This window comes from Camelina sativa, chromosome 6, assembly GCF_030686135.1.
Source record: "Camelina sativa cultivar CO46 ecotype springtype chromosome 6, ASM3068613v1".
In the NCBI taxonomy this organism is placed as follows: Eukaryota; Viridiplantae; Streptophyta; class Magnoliopsida; order Brassicales; family Brassicaceae; genus Camelina; species Camelina sativa.
In genome coordinates this window covers 27,235,197-27,260,707 of record NC_141885.1, presented here as the reverse complement: position 1 = coordinate 27,260,707, position 25,511 = coordinate 27,235,197, and the positions used below count along the sequence as shown (strand labels likewise).

General features: G+C 38.6%; 3 protein-coding genes, 1 non-coding gene and 4 pseudogenes across 7 annotated transcripts; 2 read left to right on the top strand and 6 right to left on the bottom strand.

Annotated features, from left to right (window-relative positions):
* Positions 1 to 54: 54 nt before the first annotated feature.
* Positions 55 to 1,469, bottom strand: LOC104793460 (metalloendoproteinase 4-MMP pseudogene; annotated as a pseudogene). The gene has a single exon (XR_015559558.1). The product of XR_015559558.1 is annotated as a metalloendoproteinase 4-MMP pseudogene (transcript).
* A 556-nt stretch (positions 1,470 to 2,025) lies between these two features.
* Positions 2,026 to 6,641, bottom strand: LOC104793459 (elongation factor G-2, mitochondrial). Its single transcript, XM_010519810.3, has 18 exons — positions 6,128 to 6,641; positions 5,787 to 6,008; positions 5,555 to 5,676; positions 5,298 to 5,448; positions 4,936 to 5,007; positions 4,703 to 4,798; positions 4,551 to 4,639; positions 4,347 to 4,413; positions 4,038 to 4,076; positions 3,892 to 3,952; positions 3,691 to 3,800; positions 3,519 to 3,593; positions 3,349 to 3,417; positions 3,140 to 3,261; positions 2,920 to 3,045; positions 2,605 to 2,826; positions 2,457 to 2,517; positions 2,026 to 2,364 (listed from the first exon to the last, which is right to left on the bottom strand). The coding sequence occupies exons 1-18, from the start codon at positions 6,527 to 6,529 to the stop codon at positions 2,206 to 2,208; spliced, it is 2,265 nt and encodes a 754-aa protein (XP_010518112.1). The 5' UTR covers positions 6,530 to 6,641; the 3' UTR covers positions 2,026 to 2,205.
* Positions 6,642 to 6,753: 112 nt separating this feature from the next.
* LOC104793458 (F-box protein SKIP23 pseudogene) lies at positions 6,754 to 8,260 on the top strand (annotated as a pseudogene).
* Positions 8,261 to 8,343: 83 nt separating this feature from the next.
* Positions 8,344 to 8,421, bottom strand: TRNAR-UCU (transfer RNA arginine (anticodon UCU)). Its single transcript has one exon. It is a non-coding gene; the product is annotated as a tRNA-Arg (tRNA).
* Positions 8,422 to 8,559: 138 nt separating this feature from the next.
* On the bottom strand, positions 8,560 to 10,608 carry LOC104793455 (cell number regulator 6). The gene is made up of 4 exons (XM_010519809.3): positions 10,266 to 10,608; positions 9,506 to 9,620; positions 9,046 to 9,314; positions 8,560 to 8,964 (listed from the first exon to the last, which is right to left on the bottom strand). Exons 1-4 carry the CDS (start codon positions 10,374 to 10,376, stop codon positions 8,725 to 8,727), a joined length of 735 nt encoding a protein of 244 aa, XP_010518111.1. The 5' UTR covers positions 10,377 to 10,608; the 3' UTR covers positions 8,560 to 8,724.
* A 62-nt stretch (positions 10,609 to 10,670) lies between these two features.
* Positions 10,671 to 14,557, bottom strand: LOC104793454 (uncharacterized). The gene is made up of 9 exons (XM_010519808.3): positions 12,871 to 14,557; positions 12,511 to 12,598; positions 12,313 to 12,388; positions 12,094 to 12,216; positions 11,852 to 11,929; positions 11,480 to 11,583; positions 11,215 to 11,302; positions 11,036 to 11,134; positions 10,671 to 10,939 (listed from the first exon to the last, which is right to left on the bottom strand). Exons 1-9 carry the CDS (start codon positions 14,405 to 14,407, stop codon positions 10,847 to 10,849), a joined length of 2,286 nt encoding a protein of 761 aa, XP_010518110.1. The 5' UTR covers positions 14,408 to 14,557; the 3' UTR covers positions 10,671 to 10,846.
* Positions 14,558 to 14,936: 379 nt separating this feature from the next.
* On the bottom strand, positions 14,937 to 17,607 carry LOC104793453 (carotenoid cleavage dioxygenase 7, chloroplastic-like; annotated as a pseudogene). Its single transcript, XR_015560043.1, has 6 exons — positions 16,799 to 17,607; positions 16,534 to 16,662; positions 16,318 to 16,449; positions 15,936 to 16,211; positions 15,401 to 15,817; positions 14,937 to 15,308 (listed from the first exon to the last, which is right to left on the bottom strand). The product of XR_015560043.1 is annotated as a carotenoid cleavage dioxygenase 7, chloroplastic-like (transcript).
* A 3,678-nt stretch (positions 17,608 to 21,285) lies between these two features.
* Positions 21,286 to 25,415, top strand: LOC104699449 (putative helicase CHR10; annotated as a pseudogene). The gene is made up of 14 exons (XR_015560042.1): positions 21,286 to 21,492; positions 21,684 to 21,761; positions 21,854 to 22,005; positions 22,118 to 22,249; positions 22,474 to 22,654; positions 22,772 to 22,907; positions 23,004 to 23,121; positions 23,242 to 23,331; positions 23,416 to 23,523; positions 23,606 to 24,040; positions 24,111 to 24,735; positions 24,815 to 24,960; positions 25,043 to 25,207; positions 25,297 to 25,415. The product of XR_015560042.1 is annotated as a putative helicase CHR10 (transcript).
* The last annotated feature ends 96 nt before the right edge of the window (positions 25,416 to 25,511 follow it).

Here is a 25,511-nt window from a genome sequence, read left to right as displayed (position 1 = left end):
ATCCATTGGGTTGGGCCATAAATTTCTCAAACCCAATCTTAATGGACCTTGTTGTTAAATGGAATAGTCTTAAACATTTTAAACTAAAACATAAACATAAAAGTGTAACCAGTCTCCTATGTGTGTATGATTCTATACATTTTCAGATTTGTTTGAACTTTGAACTAATCATATTCCTTTCTTTTAATAAAGAAATTGTATCCAGTCTATACGAACCTACCAATTAAGAAAACAAAGAGCCGCCATAACAGTAGTCAAAGTCGAATAGATGATTCCTTCAGACGGCCGCATCATCGAACCATCAGCTAGGTTGGTCGTCGAAGTTTCTGACGCAAGTAAACTACTTAACGTAAAATTAGGGTTTGTTCCGTACAATGACTGTACTCCAACGACGTCGTCCACGTTCAAATTCACTTTCTTGCTCCTTGGCTTCAACGTTGGATACATAGCCGCGTCTTTCACCGAGCTATGCCCTAGTCCAAGCACGTGACCTATTTCGTGCACCGCCACAGATTCCAAATCCACGGCCACCCTTGATTTCTCCTCATCGAAATCAACGGCCCACGTCTCCGCTTTATCCAGATGAAGCCTACCGTTCTCCGGCGAGAAAGTGTGCGCTAAAACACCTAAAACGCCGTCGAACGGCTCTCCGTCGCCATGATCTCCGGCGAAGAATCCGATCTTGATGTCGGCGTCGACGTAGTCCTCTGTCTCGACGAAGCTAACAGGGATCACCGAAGCCCACTTGGCGAAAGCGCGTCTAAACACGCGCCGTATCTCTGTTGGTGTCAAGTAAGGAGTTAGGTTATCCTGCGAGAAGGCGTACGTGAGGTTCAGTGGGGCGTCTTTTGTCCACCTGGGACGCCCGGGGAAATACACGTATTTTTTTCTTGTGTGAAACGGTGCCGTTTTGTGGTCCACCACGTCATCAGGGAATCCACATCTTGGTAATAGAATATGTGACAACGTGTCGGGATCAGGTTTCCCGGTTATCGGTAGACCGAGATTTTTCTGGTAACGAGAGAGAGCTTGCACGAACGAAACGTCGTCGACGTCGTTGTTTTGAGGGAGGTAACCGTACCGTTGAAGGTGAAGTTTGATCTCCGGTATAGAAACGTCAGGGGTTGGGTTGTTCGTGAACTGAGTTGGGTTTCGAGATTCGATGGTTTGTAGTTTATGGAGATTGAGATAGAGAAGGAAGAAGGAGAAGATGGTTGTGAAGGGTTTGCGATTGCATGGAAGATGATGATGATGCATGGTGTGATGTGAAGTGAAGAGATGTAATTTTTTTTTTTCTTTTTTTTTTTGGGATATTGGTTGAAGTTGCGTGGGGAGGGAAAAGCTATGTTATAAATATGAAAAAGATGTTGGTTTGATGGGGGCTGGACCGTTTGGTTACTAAATGTTATATACACTGACTTATGATTAGTTTTGTAGCAAGTTATTTTAGCTAACCAAAAACACACCAAAATTTGGATTCGACTTGTTGAATAAAAAGAAGAAAAAAAGGATTTGATGTTGACTGTTGAATATAAAAAGATAACATTTGATTAATATTACCAAAAATAACAGTATTATCCTTTGAAGAGGTCATAGACTTCAGTGGTCATAGCATCATATATGTTAAGGAATCAAAATACTACTATCCAAGGAAGCAAATATTGGATATAGGAGAAAAAGCAAAAAAAAATATAGAAATAGGAGTAAGAGCAACAACTAAACCGAAGGGTATGATGGTAATTTTAAGGGAGATGAGATGTCGTCGTCACCAACTCCGGTTGAAGAAGAAAATAAAGGAGTGGCTTTGAGATGAAGTTATAAAGAAAAAAAAGTCTGACGTCGTCTGTTAGAGACTGTTTGTTGCATCTTCTACCCATTCTCTTAATTGTTGACGTGAATACGACTCTATCCATCTCAATTATTGTTGTTGTCTCGAACGATTTTGTTTTGGTTGGCTCGTTGTTGAAAAATATTTGATGGTTTACAATTTTCAAAATGATGAGTGGGACTAGTGGAAAATAGAGATAACAAAAAATATGACCTACCTAATGGCCCCAGTAAACATAGTGATTTTCTTCTGACAAAGCCTATTAGGCAAATTTATGGTGAGTGATTTTGTTGATGGTTCTGTGAACCGTATAAAATAATAATGTTGGACTTCTCAACAAGATTATGAAAAAACAAACTATCTATCGAGGGCTTTGATTATTCAGCAGCTTTGCTGGCGTTGTAAGCACTGACGAGCTGTGCCTGGACTTCGTTGGACACAGCACTATGTTCTTTGTATTCCATCGTGAATTCTCCTTTTCCTTGAGTCATGGACCGGAGAGAAGTGGAATAGCCAAACATGTTGTTCAAAGGCACCTGTTAAAACACACAACGACATTTACACTCTTAGTTAACGGTTTCAAAACTTGGTGGGGGAAATTTGTCTATCGTTTGCTTTTGCTTCTTACATTGGCTGTGATTACTGAATCGTCACCCTCTTGATCGTTTCCAACGATTATACCTTTCCTCCTGAAAACAAAACAAGAAGTTGAGTTATTATATTAAATAGGACAAGGAGAAAAGGTATTGTTAAAGGGTTTAATGTTTGGAGCTTACTTGTTGATGTCACCAGCGACAGTACCCTGAAACTCTGTTGGTACTTTCAACTCGACCAACATCACAGGCTCTAGAATCACCGGTCTCGCTGCTGTGTAACATAGTCTAAATGCGTATATTGCAGCCATTTTAAATGCAAGTTCACTGGAATCGACGGCGTGTGCTGCTCCATCTGTCAATACTATTCTGAGATTTTCTACAGGGTGACCAATTAGTGAGCCCCTGCAATGGAATTGCGGGTTTCACAATCACTTACAACATTTCCTCAACCAAAACAAGAGGGAAAGGAGAATTGAGAAAGACAAGACCACTCACGAGTTTGCAGCTTCTTTGAAACCTTTCTCAATTGCTGGGATAAAACCAGACGGAATTGCTTGCCCAACAATCATGTTTTCGAATTCAAACTTCTCTTTAGAACCCGGTGGAAGTGGTTCCATGTACCTAAAAATTATAATAATTTAACCAGACGTGAATCGGTTTAGAAAGGATCCAAATTACATCATTTAAGCACTGTAAGTCTCTTTTTTATACTCACCCTGTAACCCTACCGTACTGACCCGCTCCTCCACTCTGCTTCTTGTGTAAGTAATCGAACTCAGCCCGCTGAGTAATAGTCTCCCTAAAATTGACACGGGGTTTGCCCACCGTCGCATCAACCTGTTTGAAATTTCCAGAAATAAGGGATTCTGACGAGTGACGAGAAGAGATGAAGTAAGAACGTCATGTAGGCTTAAAGTCAGGCACCTTATATTCTCTGCGGATGCGTTCAACATAGATGTCCAAATGCAATTCCCCCATACCAGAAATAATGGTCTGTCCCAAAAGGATACATGGAAGAATCAGCAATGTCGAATACTACAGGTGAAATATGAGAAAGGTGATGAGAAGTAACAGCGTTCTTTAAATGATGATACCTGGCCACTCTCGGGGTCCAATCCCACTCGGAAAGTAGGATCCTCTTTCTGGAATCGATTCAATGCTTTTGAAAACTAACACATGAAATATATATCAATTGCAGATTTCTCAAGGCCAGAAATTAAAGGAAACATGTGATTGTTTAGTTACAAAAAAAATCACAGTAGTTACCTGTCCCCCAGAATCTTTTGAAACCGGTTGAACAGCTAATGACATAACAGGTTCAGGAACACTCATCGATGTCATTGTGTACTTCACTGATCCATCCGTAAATGTATCACCTGATTATGTATTGAGGTTAGAAAATTGACCCAACAAGAAACACAATATCAGAGTTTCATCCCCGGAGCAAAGAAGAATTTTCTATTGTACCTGATGCACACTCAACACCAAACACAGCTACGATTTGTCCAGCGTGTGCCTCTTGAATATCCTGAAAATAGAATAAGAATTTAGAATCCAGTCACATGGCACTAGAGCTGCCACAACGGAGCTACCATAAATAAACTTCAACTAACCTCCATATCATTCGAATGCATACGGACCAAGCGAGGAACCTAGATCAAGAGACAGTAAACAGCCATTAGGTAAAATCAAGTATCACAGGGAGGGAGTACTTGCAAGGGTTAAGAGAAAAAAGATGACAAGTAGTCTGAACTTCAGATATTTTGCATCTATGATTATGTTTACATGAAGCAGATGAAAAATTGTATTAATGTCAGGCCAGGGACAAGAAAACGTTACTTCTTCAGTGTAATTTGGTATATATTTATGCACAAGACTTCATGACTTTAATCTCAAAGCAATACTAAGATCCAAGAACTAACCTTAATTCTTTTTCCAGTATTGACATTTATGATAAAATCACCCTTCTTAATCACACCTTCATAGACTCTTCATCAACAAACAAAAAACATGAGTTAGCATTCACAAATTCATGCATAACAGAAGGGCACAAAATACTTTTATTATTCAGAAAGCATCCCATATATATATATATATATATAGTCAAGAGGGAGTTCAGCATTCACCTCAAATATGTCAGCTGACCAAAACGACCCTCCTCTAGTTTGAAAGCCAGCGCCACAAGAGGTCCATCTGGAGATCCAGTCAAGGTTACCTGAAAATCATTCCTTTAGAACCGACATATTTCTCCTATAAAATGAAGTTACAAGTTGAGTACCCTCTCTTCATTATTTGTCTGGTCAAGAGCATAGTTATTGACTTCATTTGGAGAAGGGAGATAACTTATAACACCATCTAGTAGAGGTTGTACTCCCTGCAGACAAAAATTAAGGGAGCACGGTAGATGTTGAAAATTTTTTCACACATATACAACAGGACAAAGAGAAACGTAAGTGAATATGTAATCCAAATTTGAGCAAATACAATCTTTAGATTCAAATATTCAATTACCTTGTTTTTGAACGCACTACCCATAAATACAGGAACAAACTTTTGTGCTATGGTAGCTCTACGAATAGCTTCCTGCATATATACACAGCAGGCCAAAACAGTTACAGTAACAAAACTGCAAGTAAAAGAGCAACTAAACGTAGCAATTCATGGCCGATAGAAATGAAAGATAACACAATGAAATTGAGTCAATGCCTAAGGCAAGTTAGGAACCGCATGATTCAACATTCCCTCAGGATTGATATCTGTTTAAGTGAAATCAACGATTTAAATAACATAAGTTGCCAACAATACCTATCTATATTTCGGGAATTATCCTCCTATGTTTCATGCGAAGAATCTGAACGAAAAAAAGAACAAACCTCAAGCTCAGAAGCAGATACAGGCTCATCGTTTAAAAATTTCTCTGCGAGTATATCATCAACTTCAGAGACTGTCTCAATCAATTCTCGCCTCTTGTCTGCGACCAAACCTTCCAAATCAGCAGGAATATCACCAGCCACAACATTCTCACTGCAATTTACAGAAAAACCAAAAATGTCACAACATATAAACATATACATGTGCCCCATCTACAACATAAGCAATTCTTAAAATAATGAATATAAATAACACAAACCCGCTGGATCCGTGGTAGAAATTAGCTTTCACATGAATAAGGTCTATAAGACCCTGGAAATTTTCTTCTAGACCAATGGGCACTTGCACAGCTGCACTATGATGTCTGAGCTTAGCTCTTGCCTAGTGAGAAGTAAGATAAAAAAAAAAAGAAGTTACAACCAGTAAAGCTATACTTGATCAAACTCACTCAGTAATTAAAGCATAGAATGATCAATAGGTTTAACACGCACTTGGTTCAAGACTTTCCATGGATCTGCTCCCATTCTATCAAGCTTGTTGATAAACGCAACTCTGGGGACTTCATATCTCCTCATTTGCCTATCGACTGTAATAGACTGACTCTGTACGCCACCAACACTGCACAGAACTAGAATCGCCCCGTCTAGTACACGTAGAGCCCTCTCCACTTCAATGGTGAAGTCAACGTGACCAGGCGTATCGATAATATTAACCTGAACAACAATAAATAAAAAAAAGTGAAATTCAATAGGATTAAGACTTCGATTTAGAGAAGTAAACGAATCTGAAAAGAAATCGAGAATTACAGAATCAGCAAGAAAGATCTCATCACCTTGTAATCCTTCCAAGTACAGTAAGTAGCGGCTGATTGGATGGTGATACCTTTCTCTCGCTCTAAGTCCATGGAGTCCATTTTAGCTCCGACGCCGTCTCTGCCTCTAACTTCGTGGATCTCATGGATCCGACCCGTATAGAAAAGAACACGCTCAGTCAAAGTAGTCTTCCCAGAGTCTATATGAGCAGAGATCCCGATGTTGCGAAGCTTGTCCATCGATTCTTTCCACCATGGTTCTTTCTCATCCTTAGCCGCACGAGCAGCTGTTCCGGCGGAGAAATGACGAATCAGATGGAAATCTCCGGTTAAAAGCGCGGCAGTAGGAGATGACGACCGTTTGTTTGACGAGAAGAGCCTCAAGAGGAGGTTAGGGGCCGGAGAAGTCGGAAACCTCGCCATGGCTATGAAGAAGAGAGACGAGGGTTTTAGGAAAAATGGGTTTGAGTGAGAGAGAGAGAGACTTAATCCGATTGATAATATCAATATCAATTTTTTGATTATGGTTCGGTTTGATAATATTATGGTTCGGTTTAGCGACATCTATCTAAACCCGATTAGTTATTAGATTCGGGTCGGGTCAAATCTCTATCGTATTATAAATAATTTTTTTTTTTTTTGTTAAACACTGATGGCGAAACGCCGCAAGGGTTTCATCAATACAACGATGGTGGTGGATTGGGGAACGCTTCCGAAGGATATGTTAGAGCTGATTTCGAAATCTCTAAAATCTTCCTTTGATCTTTTCCAGTTCCGTTGCGTATGCTCTTCATGGCGTAACGCCGCCAAGCCGAATAAACGCCTTGTACTGTCACATCATGACTTTCCGAGCCACCCCGACGTCGTCTTCTCATCAGATACCACCGGCTAAAGGTTCCGCCTCTCGCAGCGGAGTATCTTACTTATCAAGCCTAACTATGAACAGGCGGAGGGTTTGATTGGTGGATGGCTGGTCAAAGTCGAGGAACATTCTCATCTACCTCGTAAGTTGAGTATCCATCCACTGAGTGATTATTCAGATTTACATCGACATTTCCCTTGCCTTCTTGATATGACTAATTTCAAGGTTCGTGAATTGGGTCGTGAATTCGGGCTCCATTACTTGGATGCTGATGATGGTCTTCTTAGTAAATACAGTCCACGCGTTGGAAAAACTGTTGTCAAGTATCTAGATGATAGTGATGAGGATCAGTCTAAGTTTGTGTTGCTTACGATTAACAATTCTGGTAATCCTGGAAGGTTAGCTGTGTATACTTCTTGGGTTCAAGCATGGACTGTGATCAATGACGACATGCCTTCTTGTTATTTTTGCGATGTGATTTTGTTCAATGGATGTTTCTTTGCGGTCACGAAAGATGGGACGACTATGGCTGTAGATATTCCTTCTCTGAAATTGACAGTACTGGCCGCAAGTCCTGTGTTTGGCGGTGGCGGTGACAAGAAGTTTCTGGTTGAATCCTCTGGTGTAATGTTGCTGGTCGATATGATAAGCAGGGAACTTGAATCAGATGACCTTCTGAACTTCGAGGAAGATGATATCCAGCATCACGCTTCTGACATTATACTGCATAATATAACCCACAAGATTGAGGTCTTTAAGTTTGTGGAAAGAGACAAGAGTTGGGTTGAGGTTAAGGATCTTGGGGATAAAATGTTGTTCCTCGGTGATGATTCCTCATTCTCCGCTTCAGCTTCTGATTTTTTACTTCTCTATGGTGGAAGTGTCTTCTTCGACGGTTTCGTCTTTGATTGGGAAGACTTGAACACCATTAGTGATGAGAATTTTGGAGTGTGTGATTTTATGTCTCAGGAAATGATGCTGGTGAGCCAACACCATGAGTATGCCAAGCTGTTGTGGCCTCCACCTTCCTGGATTACTGATAGGATATTATGACCTGAGAACAGAGGCCAAGTGTTGGACTAGTGCTAGTAAGGTCAACTCGTCAAAGGTTTCAAAACAACAAGTATCTGGATTAGTGAAAGTGAATACATTTGTCAATTCATTTTGGTTTCCTAAGTTACATCATCAATGTTTTGAGTTAAGTCTAGACCTTCATCTTGATTATGATGTGATGACCAATAACAGAATATTTTAGGAAAAAATAGTCGGGAAAAATGTTATTCTTTCTGCAATTTATTTACTGGAATTTACGATTTAGGAAACTATAAGCAAAAATTCTAATTTGTTTTCGTCAACTTCAGCAAAATTTTACTTACACACCCGGTGGGACTCTAACCCACAATCAAACCGTTTGATTAGAAGTCAAACGCCTTATCCATTAGGCCACGGGTGCTACGGTATCCTCTTTAACAATTTTGTAAGTATTGACTAACAAAATAACGAACAGTCTGAGTACGAATCAATTTAAATCATCTAGTGTTTAATCACCAAATAGTTCAGAGACAGATAGTTTCTACCTTCTCACAAGAGATTCAGTGAAGTCATGAATTAAGTTCTGAAAAATGTCAAGTAAATAATGACAATTGTTCTTAGAACAAACTTTTGCATATTTAAAACCTAAGGGCAAATAGAATCATCTGGTACGAAAACTTCTCTGCACGGGATAAACAGCTTTAGAGCATATATGGAACGTTTCCTATAGAGGGACCATCTCGAGATCATTGTGTTGGCTTTTGGCAGATGATGGGGACGAAGACGAAGAAGATGAAGCGTCTCTTTTCTCCTCGGTGTTCATCTCTTGAACCGGGGGAGGATCCATTGTAGTTGATGATGAGGCTTCCGTATCAGAAAGATGATTCTTCATCTCCCTGTGTTCCTGGCACAAAGCACACCAGTGCAGGCAACAGTGAACCATGCAATGATCACAAGGCGCATTCTGCAAGAATATCACAAAGTTCAATCAGAGATCATATCTGAAATATTATGAGAATGACCTTACGCGTGTTCTTTTGCTTACCTTGAGATGATATTTCTTCTGGAGTTCTTGGCGGAACAAACCTGAATAGATTCCACACATCCACCAAGCAAAGAAGAGGCCTTCGCATATCACGACTGTTGTTTGAGGATCAATGTAGCCACTGAAGAGTGCGGTTACTGCTGCAAGTGCCATACCTCCTTCGACACATATTGCATGGCATAGACATGCTTGGTTCCAAGGAATCTCTTCCCTCACAGCTTCAACGTTACGCCCAAACAGTACACACGGGCAAAAGAGACCAGTCCTGCCTGCAAAATCACACAATAGCATTGGTTAAAAATGTCCTCAGAAGTGATTATCATCCATTAAAAAAAGAATCAAGAAGCATATCAAACTACAATTGAGAAATTTCGCCAAAAGTAATATGGAACTCATGCACAAGAAGAGGTGATTAAGGATCATACATCTGGACAGTTACAAAACAAAGAGGGAAGCTTACAGCTTTCTGGATCTTCAGCACAACCAAAAATGCCGGTGGTCCAGTTTTCATCAGAAGGAGGCTCATATGTCTCAGGTAGAACTTGCATACATTCATGGCACTTTCGAACATTCAACTGTAAACAATTTAAAACAAACAAAAAAAAGCAGTCTAGATTGTAAAATTTGTAATGTTTAAGCTCAGACGTATAAAATGCCAAACCACAAAGACTCCCATAATAAAAAAGAAATTCAAAAATCTCATATAAAGATAGTCTCGAGTTTCTCCATTCCATCACACATTCTCATATGGGAAACTTCAAAGGAACGTTACCAAACTCTGGCCTTATTTTGAGACTAATCAGTGTTGATACCAAAACTTCAAAAGAAGCAGTAGCTATATATGTTCATGCCACTAAAGATACAAACAAAGCTTTTGCTATATATCACATCACAAAGATCTATTGCAGGACAAATCAGGAGAAATCCAACATTTGATCAAAGAAATCAAATCAACAGAGACTAGTTACAATAATCCGCAATCAAATAGGACAACGAATCCATCTAATACACCTCATCGAGAGGTCTAGATCGACACAAACAACAATTAGAATCAGCATAGACAACAATCGGAATCAGCTAGAACTCTACCACCACAAACAGATGATCAAAACCATGAAATCGACAGATCTGGAGAAATTGCGAGATCGGAGTTGTCTAGAAACGTGCGATAGAGTAATGTAGAGAGAGAGAGAGAGAGAGAGAGAGAGGATCTAAGGTACCTGAGGAACATCAATGGGTTGGTTGAGTTCGCCGGGTGTGATATCTTCTTCGACAGGAGCCTGCTCTTTCCTCAATTTCACGTAACGCGAAGCGGCGTTTCCGTCCGCCATCGAAACCGGTCAAGGAGTGTAAAGCGAAGAAAAGGGACAATAGTAGTGTCACACCACCAATGAGGTCGCCGGAATCGAAGAAACTCTCTCTAACAACGTTTTGTTTCGATACGCGTGTGATACGTCGTGACTCGTCTCTATTCTTCTATGTGAGAAAAGTCTTTGATCATCAAAAAAATAAAAAAATAAAAAAATAATAAAGGTAACAAATCCGAAATATAGATGCCACGTCGTCGTTTTAACCATCTTTAGACGGTGTACATTAAAAGCTATGTGCTATGATGAGTCTATTACTTTTAATGAAGAGTAATTAATTAAAATTGGGATTACAACAACAAACCAACCAGTCAATCAAATTTTTCAAATGATGATACAAATCTTTATGGTAAAAAACTTATCATGTGTTATTGTAAAATCTCAGACACTTCTTGCATAGAGACTAGAGAAATAACACGAAACTAAAAAAAATATCAAGACATCCAGTGCTTTGGTGCCATTAATTCACGATCTCCACTAGAACCTTGAGATGCGATTTTTTGAATCCGAGAAGAGAATTCTTCTGCCTGTTCAGTGTTTCAACAATAATTAAGTTAACACAATTGTAGTTTTTGTAAACAATGAGAACAAGACAATTAATTTACTTTTTTAATAAAACTTACTTTCTCATCAATCCACATTAAGGAACTGAGTTGATTGTTCAAGATTCTTACAACTACATCCAGTGGACTCATCCCATCTATTGCTTCAAGTTCTCCTCCCTATTTCACACATAAAAGTTTACGATGTATCTTCACAGGAAAAAAGTAATAGTATGTGAGAGAAGTTACGACGTATGTACCTGGTTTGCATTTACAGATTGTATAATCGATCTGATTTGTTCAGTCATATGCTCCAATTCTCTTTCTACAAGCTCAGACTGTTCATACCTGGGATGAAAAAACAAAGTATATTGTAATAAAGCATATAGGATGCGCAAGGTAGAGCTAATTCTAAGCAAAGATCAAATCATATTTGTTTCCGTGTCTGTGGTTTTTCTTCATTATTCATCACATAGTCTGAAGCAGAAAGGTGATGATGGTGGAAAGACTTAGAAGAGTACTCACATTGCATCTCTAGTTGATGCTGCTTCATCGTCAAGAAGTGATTTCCGCTCGTCATTATATATACGCTCAGCCTCTTCCTCCATGCTTTGCAAAGCCTTGTCAACCTAAAACACAAACACGGAATTCAGATGATTAGCACAGTGGCTTTGGCATTTACTTGCCCAATTTCGAATTAAGCAAGGAAGAAGGTAAACGATCTCCATGTCAGAAAAATTCAGATAAAAAAAGAGTGCGACAGTGTGGGACAGTAAATAATGAACCAAGAGAAATTCAATTTCCCACAGATGAGGCACAAATGATTTCCCGCTGCATGTTACAATCAGGGACCTCATTTACAGATTGACATAGAGATATAAGACTTATATCGCATACCTCTTGCTGATGAGTCTCGATTAATTCCAGCTGACGTTCCAAGCTAGATTGGGTTTCAACCACTTTTGCAACTTCAATCTGTTTGTTGGTGAAGTACACAAATAGAATGAGCTATTATACAATATGGGCCTATATGAGCTAAGCATGCAAACTAAAAGGTCTGCTCAAAACAATTGTCTCTGAAGATTCAAAACAGAAGAAATTTTAACAGAGACTACATAATATGACAAAAGTAATTTCACCTCAAGTCTTAAAAGAACATCACGGTTTTGCAAGATCCGCTTATCCCACTCTGCTATTGCATTTGCCTGTTTCCGGAATCTCCCTGTGCGTTCTTGTAGCTCAGTATTCCACTCCTTGATAATCTACAAACGTCAAAAAAAAAACAACATTTGAATATTATGTATATAAAATGGCAAAAAAAGATAAATGTCGAACTGAATAAGAGGGCAAAGATTTACCTCCTCAACAGTTTTGCCAGTTATTTCAGATGGCAGCTTTGGAGAACCAGCCACTGGAGCAACAGCTGTGCTCGTCCTAATAAATAACAAGAAACATATAACAAAGTAAACATCAGCTACAACATAATCGAGGTGAAGGTCGAACATGTACAGCCGTTTAGGTCATAATGTGTTGGTCAAAAAATGAGAAGAGCATACCCACTACTCGAAGCCACAACAAGAGATGTCTGTGTTGTAGCAGCAGAACTGGTAGCAGGAGCAGTAGTAGAAGTCGAAGATGGAACACCTGAACAACAACAATAGTACAATACTTCTCTCAGAAAGAAAAAAAGAACTATAGCTTCTGATCCGTAAAACAACTCGACAGGTATGTATTCATGTCATAGACTATATGCAGAAGGCAAAACCAAAGCATAATGAGTAAGGTCGATTAAGTACATCAAACACATATCTAATCCTAAACAATGATTCCCATAACTCTTATTTCTAATCATCGAGACAAATGGGATAGGCAAAATCACAAACAAATCCTGAGACAATACATAAACAACAACTTACTGAATGAGAATGTAGGAGTAGTGGTTTGTGGTTGTGAAGATGATGCAGGTGTTGAAGTCTGGGGTACAGCAAACGCAGTAAAGGAGCTACTAGATCCAGCGGCAGGAGTCGAGCTAGCCAAACTAAATCCTGCAGTACCGAATGTAGCAGCAGAGCTAGCCGGAGTGGTGTTGGTGGCAGATGAACTCACACTAAAAGAAGGGAAACCCATTGTAGAAGCTGCAGCTGAAGAAGCTGGTGCACTAGTAGCAGCGGGAGTCGAAGAAGAAGAAGTAGTAGTAGTGGTGGTGGTTGCAATAGAAAACACTGCTCCGGGTGTGCTAGAGGCAGGTGCTGCTGAGCTTCCGGTTGAAAGGTTAAAGCTTGAACTTGCGGGTGGACCAAATGAGAAGGAGGAAGAAGAAGAGGAGGAAGCTGATGAAGCCGTTTGTGGAGGAGCAGAAGCAGTGGTGGTAGTTGTCGAACTTGCTGTGCTTTTCAAGAAAGAGAATCCGGTAGACGCGGAGAAAGGAGAAGCTGAGGCAGGCGAGGGATTAATGGTAGATAATCCAAACGGGGACGGTGAAGAAGCTGTTGCGCCTGACGAGGACGATCCAAAGAGAGACGGAGTTGAACCCGCTGCCGAAGATGAACCAAAGATAGACGGTGACGAACCGGCTGCTCCAAAGATTGAAGGTGAGGAGCCAGAGGCTGATGAGGCAACAGTGAAGGAAGGTGTCGAGCCGGTGGCTCCAAAGATTGAAGGTGAGGAGCCAGAGGCTGATGAGGCAACACTAAATGAAGGTGTCGAGCCGGTGGCTCCAAAGATGGATGATGAGGAGGCAGAGGTTGATGAGGCAACGCCGAAGGGAAGTGACGAAGCGGTGGCTGAAGAAGGCGCGCCGAAAAGAGGAGATGTTGAAGCAGAGGCGGATGAGGATCCTCCAAAGAGAGGTGAACTCGAGGCGGAAGCAGATGAAGAAGCGGAGAATAAAGATGAGGAAGATCCAAAGAGAGATGATGAACCACTACTCGCTGAAGCCGGAGAAGCTCCGAAAAGAGATGAAGACGGAGCTGCGGAGGAGGAGGAGGACGGAGCTCCGAACGGAGAAGAACCAGGCTGAGAAGCCGAGGAAGTCACGAATCCGAAAGGAGAAGAAGCAGGAGCAGCAGCAGAAGCAGGAGCAGCAGCAGATGAACCAAACAGAGACGGCGCAGAACCAGATGAAGAAGCATTGGCTCCAAATCCAAATGAAGGAGTCGAGGAAGCAGAGGATCCGAATCCGAAAGAAGGAGTCGATGAAGCAGAGGAACCGAATCCGAACGAAGGAGTTGAGGAAGCTCCGAATCCAAAAGATGGGGTTGTGGAGGAAGCAGGGGTTGATGATGCTGCGGTGGATCCGAAACCAAATCCGGCGGAGCTAGGGTTTGAAGATTGGTTAAATGAGAAAGATAACGGAGAAGTGGTAGATGCAGCAGAAGATGAATTAGTTACGGAAGAAGATCCGAATGAGAAACCTCCAACGGAATTGGATTGACCAAACGAAAACCCCGACATGGCGGTTACTGATCCTCTTCTTCTCTTTTCTCAGTGGTTCGCTCTCTTCTTCGCCGGCGTTTGAATAAACAAAAATAAGGGGTTTTGCAGAAACCCTCTTTGTTCGAAAGAGGCTTTGTTGTTTGTAAGTAGGAGCGTCCAGTCAACGCTACCGGAATTATGGTCAAACAAGAAACAAGTAATTTATTCTCGGCCCAGCCCAATAATATGATGATGACGTGTACTTAGATATAGTGTTCAAAAGGGACCACGTAAGCAGTTAGTGTTCCCTTATTGGTTGATACTTAAAATATATAAATATTTTCTTGAATAAATTTTTATGCAAAGTTACACATCTTTTCTGTCAAAAAATGTTTAACCTTGGTCATAAAAGACTCAACATTAATTAAATACTGTATGACAAAATGTTAAGAATCATCTGTTTGAATTTTGATATATATATGAGCATAATATAGTATAATGTATTTTTATTTTCAATTCCTGTGAAAAATGCCAAAGGTTATATTTTATATTGAAACAAAAAAAAAAGAACAATATAACACGAATAATTTAATTATTATTTTTCCACTATACACTTTGTTTATATTATTTACTATAGGCTTTCATTTTTGTTTAAATACAGTGTACACTATAGTACAATAACTATGGCTGAACAATTTCAACACCTTATTTTCTTTACAAAGTGTACCAAACAGAAAAATATCGTAAAATTTATAAATTTACAAGTAAATTGAAATAAAATCATTATCCACAAAGCTCAGTCGCTAGTCCATAAACCGTGAAAACCCATTGGAAATGTCAAATTCCTCGGAACCTCTAATCTCGACACGACCGCATCGGATTCACCCATCTTCTTTGCGTCCAATATCACTAGGTAACATCTCTCCACCGAAACCGCATACTATAAAAAAAAAAGTAAATGACTAATTTGTATTAGTACAAAAACCACTTAAGAAAGAAGCGAACAGTAAAGTATTGTATACACGTACGTACCTCGACGACAACAATGTAACCATCGTCCTCTTCTACTCCTTCCTCGTTGGAGTTTCTTGGGACAAACATGGGCTCACCAACGAATCTTCTAGCTCCGGTAGACCACGTACGGACGAGGTTCGAGTCTAAGTCAAACTTCACGACCATGTCGAATGGGAAATGGGGAAGTTCGCCTCGAGTTCCTGACGAGGCTGCAGAGTACATGTACTTGTTCTTTTTCCCGGACCATGATGAGTTTATGACTGGAAAATCTGACGGCTTGTTCCAGCCGTTTAGAGGCTCTACATCACAACTCTTGCAGTTTCCGACAGGGTCCAAGGTCATAGACACCTTAACTAAATGAGGGAGTAGTTTGTCGTCGTCGCCGATTTAGATTCATAACAGAAGGATCTAGCTTGTTACTTTGCCAGTCGTAGCCTGTAAGATTATTATTATTTTCAAAAATGTTTAATAACAGTCTTTTGAACATTTAAAAGCCCCAACTTGTGAAAGGGGTTAATTACGCTTTCAATATGGTGTAGCTGAACTAACGTACCAAACATTTTTTGGAAATCGAACCAGCGGTAGGAGCAAGCGGAAGCTTGTATCTGAATCTTTAAATCGCCGTTGTCCTCTCTAGTCTCATAAGCGTTTCCGGAGTGAATTAGCCATAATTGAGAAGACACTTCGACAGGAACTCTCCAGTCTCGATGATCTCCCATAGTTTTATCTGAAAATCTTGGGAGGATATAAATCGGGGAACTCTCGTTGCTTGGATTCAACGATAACGCTGATACCATCGGTGATACTCCACACATCGCCGCCATGGAACCTGACAATATATTCATCCACATAATCAGTTTTTTTCAACCGTAGTATTACTCTTCTTGTAAATGATTTAATTTGTAACAGAAGTAGTTAGTTAGCTTCTATTATACCAATTGGATCAAGCTTCACGCGGTTGGCAAAGAGTATGTAGTGAGTATCCGTGAAGGCCCAATCATGAATCATCATGTGATCATCGATCTTGAATTCTCTCGTTTGTAACAACTTGAATTCCGAATCATACTCTGTAAAATAGTAATTTTGCATTATAATAATAGTAGAAATTTATTTTAAATAATGTTTCTAAGAAGAATCAAAAGATTAGTTACCACAAAATGTGAAGTTGCTTCGAGGTAAAAGCATATCTTCAGCGTTGCAAGTGACGGTTAAAAGTCTATCTCTTCGACCGTCGACTTTGTAATGTGATAAGAACCGTTTCGGTGGCATCTTAAATACACCTAGATAATATATAAATAAAATTTTAACCATATAGTTTACGTTACATTAATTAATATTACTCCGCTGTCTGAATAATGGACTACATGCTTTTAATTTAACTAAACTTTACTTTATTAGCTAACACAAAAACATTACCTTGAAGTATGGGTTTCAACAAATCTGCGGCTGTGTCCCATATATCATGACCAGCAAAATCTCTGTCGGAAGAATCATCATCATCATCACAACCGTTGATGACCTCTACGTCAAATCTTCCGACGGTATCCAACGATCCAGATTCAATCTCGTACGGCTCACCACCTTCCCATAAACAAAGTAACCGCCCAGCCCATTTCAAAACGCTAGTATTAGCCACGTTCTTCATCACTTTCGTGTTTCCAAATCTCTTCCCACCTTTCAACACCGAGAAAGGACCCCTGTGAGTGAACCGCCACGTGTCAGTCACGGGATCGTGCTCTTCTTCTTTAGCTTCCGTTTGAACGTACTTCGCCGTGAAAGTTGCTTTCCGTTTGTTTCCGTCGATGTGAAACGCACGGAGATAACCGTGACCGTCTAAAGGATGAACCGTTGAGCCATAATCGTCAGTGAATAGTCCTGGACCGGCTAAGTAATATGTACCGGAAGGGAAATCAACCGGTATTGAACCTTCGATTGTTTTAATTACGACCGGTTGGACTGTCTCGGAACGCTGTGACACGAATAAAGATTGGTAGTCACGGAAAGCTGACGACGTGGACTCGTCGATGATTGTTCCGGTACGTCCTAAACCGGTTTCTGGTATAGATATTGATATGGCTGCGCGTGGCGGGGCAAGTGGTGGTGGAGCTTGGTGATGATGAATCGATGGAGGATTTAACGGTGGAAGAAATTTCGGCGGGATAGGGAGAGACATTTTGGTCAACATTTTTTTTTTTTTTTTTGTAATATGTAAATTATAGTATATAGTTTTCGTTCATACACGCAAAGCATATGTTATATATAGATTTCATACCCTTTTTTTTTTTTTTAGTAAATTGAATGGATACGTGGATGTGTGCATGTTTAGATACTATGGTGGGGTAAAAAAGTTGAGTGATTTTTGTGGAAGACATGAGCAAATTTGGACATCGAGAAAAAATCGAAAATGGCAGACATAATACTAAGCCATTGCTTTATGTTTATTTAATATAAATTTTAACTTAGTGTGATTAGAACTTGGAAGTGAAAATTATTGCGTCACACGACACATGTACCGATCATTAATCAAAATACTTTTAGTTGTTGCTCATGAAACTAACAAAATTATTGTTAATATTCAGTCATAATATTGAATTGTTGGTTACAAGAAATACGTGTACATCAAGATAAAAGAATGAAGCAGACAACGAGAACCGAGAAGTGATCACCGACACTTCACAAGTTGATCCTAATGATAGATTTGGACATTTTATGTTGTATGTATGCGTCTTGTGGATAATTATGTTGTAATCAATTTAAAAACTAATTAAGAGTTCCTTTTTTTGACAACTTATAATTAAAACTTGTTTAAAATGCCCACTACCATGTCGATTTATTTTGTGCATTAATCATTTAATCTCATTGGTTAAATCAACTAATATTTTTGTTTTAATGAAGCTTCAAATCGACCCACTTCGATTATAATAAAATACTTTTGAGAGTTGAGACTGATACATTATTAAATTATAAAAGAAACTCATTGTGTTTTCGGGTTTCAACGTTAAAATCATAGAACCCTCATTCATATGTCTTCAGTTTGGAGAACATTTAGAGACAAGTCTTCGGAACAATGATCTTCAATAAACCATGTCAAACCATAGGGCGCCCATATTTTATAATTTATATAAGTATACGCCATGATATCGATTTACATGTTTTAATTTTGAACATTATGAAAGCAGCTATATATACTTGATAAACATGTGGAGTTCGTAGTTGTAAACCGTTAAGCGTATTCTTTATATATATAGGATTTTGCAAGTGTTTATACATACAAGATATATAAAAGAAAATGGTAAGAGATTCTAGTAGATAAAGCTAGATAGTAGATACAAAACATATTCTAATACGTCCCTACGATACAAGGTGCGCTCCGCAAAAGCCGATCTTAACAAAAAGTGAGTTAAACCGGGTTCGATCTAATTTTTTTAGTAAGACCATATGCAAGCTGGTTCGTATAGAGGATACTAAAAAATAACCCGATTGAAATTGTTTATAAATAAAACCTTAAGCGATGTGTTTCGTAAAAAACAGATTGACACTAAGATATCTAATTAGCTCCCATAGTCCCATATTGTCACAAAATATAATAAGAGAACTGAGTTTTGCTAAAGAGAAATGAGAACTACGTATTTTATTGCCAATCCTGTTTTTCATTATTACGATGTGTTTCGTAAAAAAAGAAAACGCATTGCTTTAGGATAACATATTATCATAAAAATTATTTAGGATAACAAAATTCATATGTACTAGATGGAAGGCGCTAGCTAGCTAACAAAATCTTGTAAATTATGTCTGTTAATTAGTATCTTCTAAATAAAACAACATCATGCATGGAGATGGCATGAACAAAACAGCTTTCTCCAATTATACTATTATGTTAAAAAGTCGTATTTCTTGGGTACACGCGAAACCAATATGGTGCGATCAGTCGGTGAGATATTGACCGAATAACAAATGTGTTGTTTTCTTGTTAAAAAAAAGATTTACCGTACGTTGATATGCAATTATTTTAGATACTGTGACTGAGGTCTTTCGCTGGGTTACGTACATGACCAGTTTATCATGTGTAACCCATATAAGAGCAAAATTTACTTAAGGGATACGGCAACAAAATGGATCTATGTGTGATATGTATGCGTTGAAAACATAGAGATGGATCCTTGTTACCATAAAGCACTCGAGAGGAGTTTAAGACAGAGTGAATGGAGGAGTAATGGTGGGAGAATATACATTATGTTAGTGCTACGACCAAAATATTAAATATTTTAAGAGAGTTATGATGATTATAAGTTTGATTAAATGTTTAATCTTCTGACCCCATATTGCCAACGATGGAATCAAAGGTGATTGACGTAGGTCCTATGTGTCTCTTCTCATCATTTTGAGGCCGTCGATGCCGAATCTGTTGACGTCACCACATTCACTCACACACACACTGACACACTTGTCTGTATTTTGGAAGCCTTTGCGATTATTTCCCCAATTAGGCTTTCATAGAATTATCTTAGTATTTCCCCATATGATTTTTTATTTTATTTTTGTTTGTTTGTTTTGTTATGTTTGGTTAAAAGTTCTCCAATACGATTGCTTGTTCACCAAATGCATAATGCATGTTGTATAAGTTTTATATATAAGAGGAACACTAACACTAAAAGTACAACTGTATTTTAAAGTTTAATCTAATAATAACTAGAGAATTAATTCCATATAAAATCTCAATCTAATTTTCTGAAACATTTGGAAACAACCAAAATTATTTATTAAGATTTAATTGTTGATAATGAATATATGTGATTAAAGTCGTTGTAAGCAAACATAAATAGTATAGACTGGACTTCATATGATGAATTATCAACCAATATACATATCACTATGATGTCATTTTATTTGTTATTTTTTTAAAATCGGATAAAAATTTATTATAGTTTTTCATAATAATATTAACACATAAAAATATATTTGTCTTAAGTTAAAAAAATTATTGTCCATATATAATAATACATAAGACGCGTATGATTAGTGTATCATATTGATCACATAAACCCATATGTGAAAAACCTCAATTCAAATTCTTCAAATGCTCAGATACTTCAAACGATGGTTAATATATCCAAATGTTCAAAAGATAGACGTTAGAAGACTCAAGTTTGGATGTTGAGTTTGTTTTAGATAACGCTCAGATACTCCAAGCTATGGTTAATCTATCCAAATGTTCAAAAGATAGGCGCCAAAAGATTCAAGCTTGGATACTGAGTTTGCGTTTGATATACAATTATACAAATATAAATCACGACATGATAGAGATTGCTTTAACACGACATTATACAATTGTATAAGGTATAAATATTATTTAACTACGACATTTATAATCAAGGGATGGTTTAGCATAAAGTAACATATTTAATTTGCAAACTTAATTAATTAAACATATAAATTTTGTAACAACGATATATATCTACATATATACAATAATGTGGATATGAAATTTGCATTCTCATTACGAAAAATCAACGACCGCTCACAAATTTACGTCCATCATATCACCATTTGCTTATTCATATCTGATATATAGATAACTTAACGTTTGTACAAATTAGGTCCAATTATGAAATGAGTGATAGTTGTGAATTCTTTTAAGCAAATAAAATATACATGCCGGTTGTTTAAATTCAACAAAGTTTTCGGTCAATCAAAACCCCACAATTTAATTAAACTTATTTCCATTGATATAAGGTTAGTGTTATCTACTTATCCATCAAATACTTAACATGGTTTGGAGACATACATGTGTCACTGTTAAGATAAAACGACGTCGTCTGAGATCTAAATTCATTTTCCGGTCTCTTAGTCAATTCCCGGTTAAACCGGTCCCGGTCTGCCTATGATAAAGAAAAAATGTCGAAAGAGAGAGTTCACCGCCAAAAGTCCCTTCCTTCGACGATGAAGTACGAACGGCGACTCGAAGCGGCGGCGAAAACTATACTCGAGAAGGAGGCGCAGTCACCTCCGGATTGTAGAGAATTTGGGGTCACGGCGTCTAAAGCGTCACCAAGTCGAAGGTGTCTCTTGGCTTATAGGGAAATATCTACTCGGCGTCAATGTCGTTCTCGGTAGGTCTTCGAATCCATTACAGATCCTTCTTTGTGCGCAAAGTTTAGGATAATTCGACTAAGAAAGTGCAAATATCAAAGTAATCGAACGTTTTTGATTCTAATTGCAGGAGACGAGGTACTGCCATCGTTTTTGAAATGTTGTATTGTTCTAATTGATTGTGTTTAGTCTAATCAAAGGACTGAAACAGATGGGACTGGGAAAACTCTCCAGGCAATTTCTTTCCTGAGTTATTTGAAGTTTCATCAAGACTTGCCTGGGCCATTTCGTGAGTCACTGAGATCTGCTTGTCACATTTTTTATCTAGTTTCTCTGGTTAGTATACAAGTTCTGATATCATATGGGTTGATTTGTTGGCAGTGGTGCTATGTCCCTTAAGCGTAACGGATGGTTGGGTATCAGAGATAAATAGGTTCACTCCAAATCTTGAACTTCTTAGATATGTTGGTGATAAGGATTCCCGTCGGGATATGCGTAAGTCAATGTATGATCATGTCAAGAAGAGCTCTAAGGTGAGTTTTGAACCGAGTTATTGAAATAGTTAAGTGATACTCAAAATTGTTGTTCTTTTGGGTTTGGAAGTTGTGTGTATTGTTTATATCCTTATTTTTTTCATGTTTTCAGGGACATTTGTTACCGTTTGATGTGTTGCTGACAACATATGACATAGCACTGGTGGATCAGGACTTTCTTTCTCAAATTCCTTGGCAGTATGCTATAATTGACGAAGCTCAAAGACTCAAGAAACCCAACAGCGTATGCCTAACTACACAATCCATTGATTTGTGCACTGAATGATAGATAATTAGTTGCTCGATATCATATGCTTATATTGTACCATGATAGATTAGACACCCTCTATAGTCTATAGGCTTCTATAGTTAAAAACCTGTTTGGTTAGTATTTAGGTTGTGTCACAGGTTCTGGCATGCCACTAGTTTTTGGGAAATCATCTAAGATAAAAATTGGCTATGTCACAGGTTCTTTACAATGTCTTACTTGACAATTTTCTCATTCCACGACGTCTCTTGATTACTGGCACACCTATTCAGAACAATCTTACCGAACTTTGGGCTCTGATGCATTTTTGCATGCCACTAGTTTTTGGGACACTGGATCAGTTCCTTTTCGCATTCAAAGAGCCTGGGGAACTTTTATCAGGTTCGCTCGCAGAAGCCCTATAGTGTCCTACGCACTTTGACATTTTTGTCTTGAGATTCATTTCTGAAGATGTAAAAAGTATCAACTAACATGTGCATACCCTCTGAGTTAAATCAGGTCTTGATGTATCAAATGACAAGGAAACATATAAGAGTTTGAAGTTCATCTTAAGTGCCTTTATGCTAAGGCGTACAAAATCTTTGCTCATTGAGTCTGGAAATCTGGTGTTGCCTCCTCTAACGGAGCTGACTGTGTAAATTTTTTGACCATATTTGGCTAATGTTCTTCAGTCTCCAGTAAAAGTATCTATATTGTATGATTATCTTATTTTACTGTATTTATATAATAGAATGGTTCCACTCGTCAGTCTTCAAAAGAAGATATATACTTCCATATTGAGGAAAGAGCTTCCAGGTCTTCTCGCACTGTCTTCTGGAGGAACCAATCACACGTCTTTGCAAAATATTGTAAGTTAGTTTCTTATGTCTATATCACGCGGCTCAGTTTATTTCATAAAATGCTTTTGCTATGTATTTGGTGAAAGATATGCGATTTTTATATATCTCCCAATCTGTTTTGTTGAGCAGGTGATACAGCTAAGGAAAACATGTAGCCACCCTTTCTTATTTCCAGGTATTGAACCGGAACCTTTTCAAGAGGGCGAACACCTTGTTCAGGTATCCATTAACTACTATCCAAACAGTTCTCCTATACGTTCCATAGAATAATTTTTTTGTTCATTAACAATTAAGTACTGACAGGCGAGTGGTAAGCTTTTAGTCTTGGATCAACTTCTTAAGAGGCTCCATAATAGTGGACATCGTGTCCTCCTGTTCTCCCAGATGACTTCTACACTCGATATTTTACAGGTTTCTGTATAAAGCTTTTTTGTTTTCTATAAGGTTGGTGCAACATAGAGTACACTGACAATGTAGCTTGTACCAAATACAGGATTTTATGGAGCTTCGTAGATATTCTTATGAGCGCCTTGATGGATCAGTACGGGCTGAAGAACGTTTTGCTGCAATAAAGAGTTTCAGCACGAAAAAAGAAAGAGGATTGGATTCTGAAGCTGATGCAAGTAATGCCTTTGTTTTTATGATCTCAACAAGAGCAGGGGGAGTCGGTTTGAATCTTGTTGCTGCTGATACTGCACGTTTTTTCTGGCTTTTTTGTCCTGGTGATTTCTTGCGGAAATGGAAAGATAAGTATGATTTGTTTCAGTGCTTTCTAATGTTTTTTTTTTTTTTTAATATGCAGGTTATATTTTATGAACAAGATTGGAATCCGCAGGTGGATAAGCAAGCTTTGCAACGAGCTCATCGGATTGGACAAATCAGTCATGTTCTGTCTATAAACCTCGTTACTGAACATACTGTGGAAGAGGTCTGCCGTAGTATTTCCAATCACAAAGTCATCTAAAAGGAATATCATATTCTAAATGCGCATGTTTCAGGTTATTTTGAGGAGGGCAGAGAAAAGTTGCAGCTTAGTCATAATGTTGTGTGAGATACTATGGAAGAGAAAGAAGAAGATCGTGGTGATTTGCGGTCTCTAGTGTTTGGTTTACAAAGGTTTGATCCTGGGGAGATTCATAGTGAAGAATCTGATGACCTGAAAGTGGTAGAAATAAGTTCTCTTGCTGAGAAAGTTGTTGCAATACGTCAAAACGTTGAACCAGATAAGGAAGCAAGAAAGTTTGAAATTAATACGAGTGACACTTTGCGAGGAAATTCATCATCTGCAAGTCTGGATTTCGAGCTTGATGAAGCTTCTTACCTTTCATGGGTTGAGAAATTGAAAGAAGCCTCACGATCAAGCAAGGATGAAAAAATTCTGGAGTTGGGAGATAGAAAGAATTTATCCGAGGAAAGACATCTGAGAGTTGAGGCTGCAAGGAAAAAGGCAGAAGAGAAGAAGTTAGCCGATTGGGAAGCACACGTTTATCGGTCTTTGTCTGTGGAAGAACCTATTTTCCCTGATGATGTCGACTCTAGCTCAGATGCAGGATCTGTTCAATTTGTTTATGGAGACTGTACAAATCCATCAACTGTCTCTCACGAGCCAGCAATCATTTTCAGGTAAAACTCTGTTTAATTGGTCTACTAAACTACCAAAACTCAAGTAGCTCTAAAACCTCCAAAAATTTATTTATGGCAGCTGTGTTGATGACTCTGGAAATTGGGGACGTGGAGGAATGTTTGATGCTCTGTCAAAACTTTCTAATACTGTACCTGATGCGTACCATCGAGCATCTGAATTTAAAGACCTTCATCTTGGAGACCTGCATCTCATAAACGTTGATGGTCTGGAACTTTTTTACTGCGATCTTCCTTTTGGATTTTCTAATAAGATCATCGAGTTCTCATCTATATTTGTGTTGCGCAGACAATGATGACCAGAAAAACATAGAAGATAGTAGACCTCTATGGGTGGAACTGGCAGTTACACAATCTTACAACCCGAGGCGTAAATTCCCACGTAGTAGCATTTCAATTCCAGACCTTGAACGTTGCTTGGCTAAAGCTTCATTCTCTGCTTCTCAGAAATCAGGTACTAAAAACTTAATTGCTTTCTTGCTCTTTGATGTCTTTCCTCAAAAAGTGTTCCCAACGATCTTTACTTTTGTTTTCATTCAAAAGCTTCACTCCACATGCCTCGTATTGGTTATCAAGACGGATCAGACCGATCTCAATGGTACACTGTTGAGCGTCTTCTTCGCAAATACTCCTCCATCTTCGCCGTCAAAATATTCGTGTAAGTTTTATTCGTTATCTTTCTTTGGCCATTCTCTTCCATTCGATTATTACAAACTCCAAAGCAAACTCATCTCCTCCATTTTTGTTAATTTTCTTGC

Bases quoted from the DNA above. Each gene is read 5' to 3' on its own strand.
- LOC104793459 (XM_010519810.3), bottom strand. From the start codon at position 6,529: ATGGCGAGGTTTCCGACTTCTCCGGCCCCTAACCTCCTCTTGAGGCTC. The intron at 4,799-4,935 runs GTAATTGAATAT...TTTTGTCTGCAG, and splicing joins GTAGTGCGTTCAAAAACAAG to GGAGTACAACCTCTACTAGA. The intron at 2,365-2,456 runs GTAAGAAGCAAA...GTGTTTTAACAG, and splicing joins ATTCAGTAATCACAGCCAAT to GTGCCTTTGAACAACATGTT.
- LOC104793455 (XM_010519809.3), bottom strand. From the start codon at position 10,376: ATGGCGGACGGAAACGCCGCTTCGCGTTACGTGAAATTGAGGAAAGAG. The intron at 9,621-10,265 runs GTACCTTAGATC...AATTGTTTACAG, and splicing joins AACCCATTGATGTTCCTCAG to TTGAATGTTCGAAAGTGCCA. The intron at 9,315-9,505 runs GTAAGCTTCCCT...GTGATTTTGCAG, and splicing joins TGCTGAAGATCCAGAAAGCT to GCAGGACTGGTCTCTTTTGC.
- LOC104793454 (XM_010519808.3), bottom strand. From the start codon at position 14,407: ATGTCGGGGTTTTCGTTTGGTCAATCCAATTCCGTTGGAGGTTTCTCA. The intron at 12,389-12,510 runs GTATGCTCTTCT...GTTATTTATTAG, and splicing joins GTTGTGGCTTCGAGTAGTGG to GACGAGCACAGCTGTTGCTC. The intron at 12,217-12,312 runs GTAAATCTTTGC...TGACGTTTGTAG, and splicing joins CTGGCAAAACTGTTGAGGAG to ATTATCAAGGAGTGGAATAC.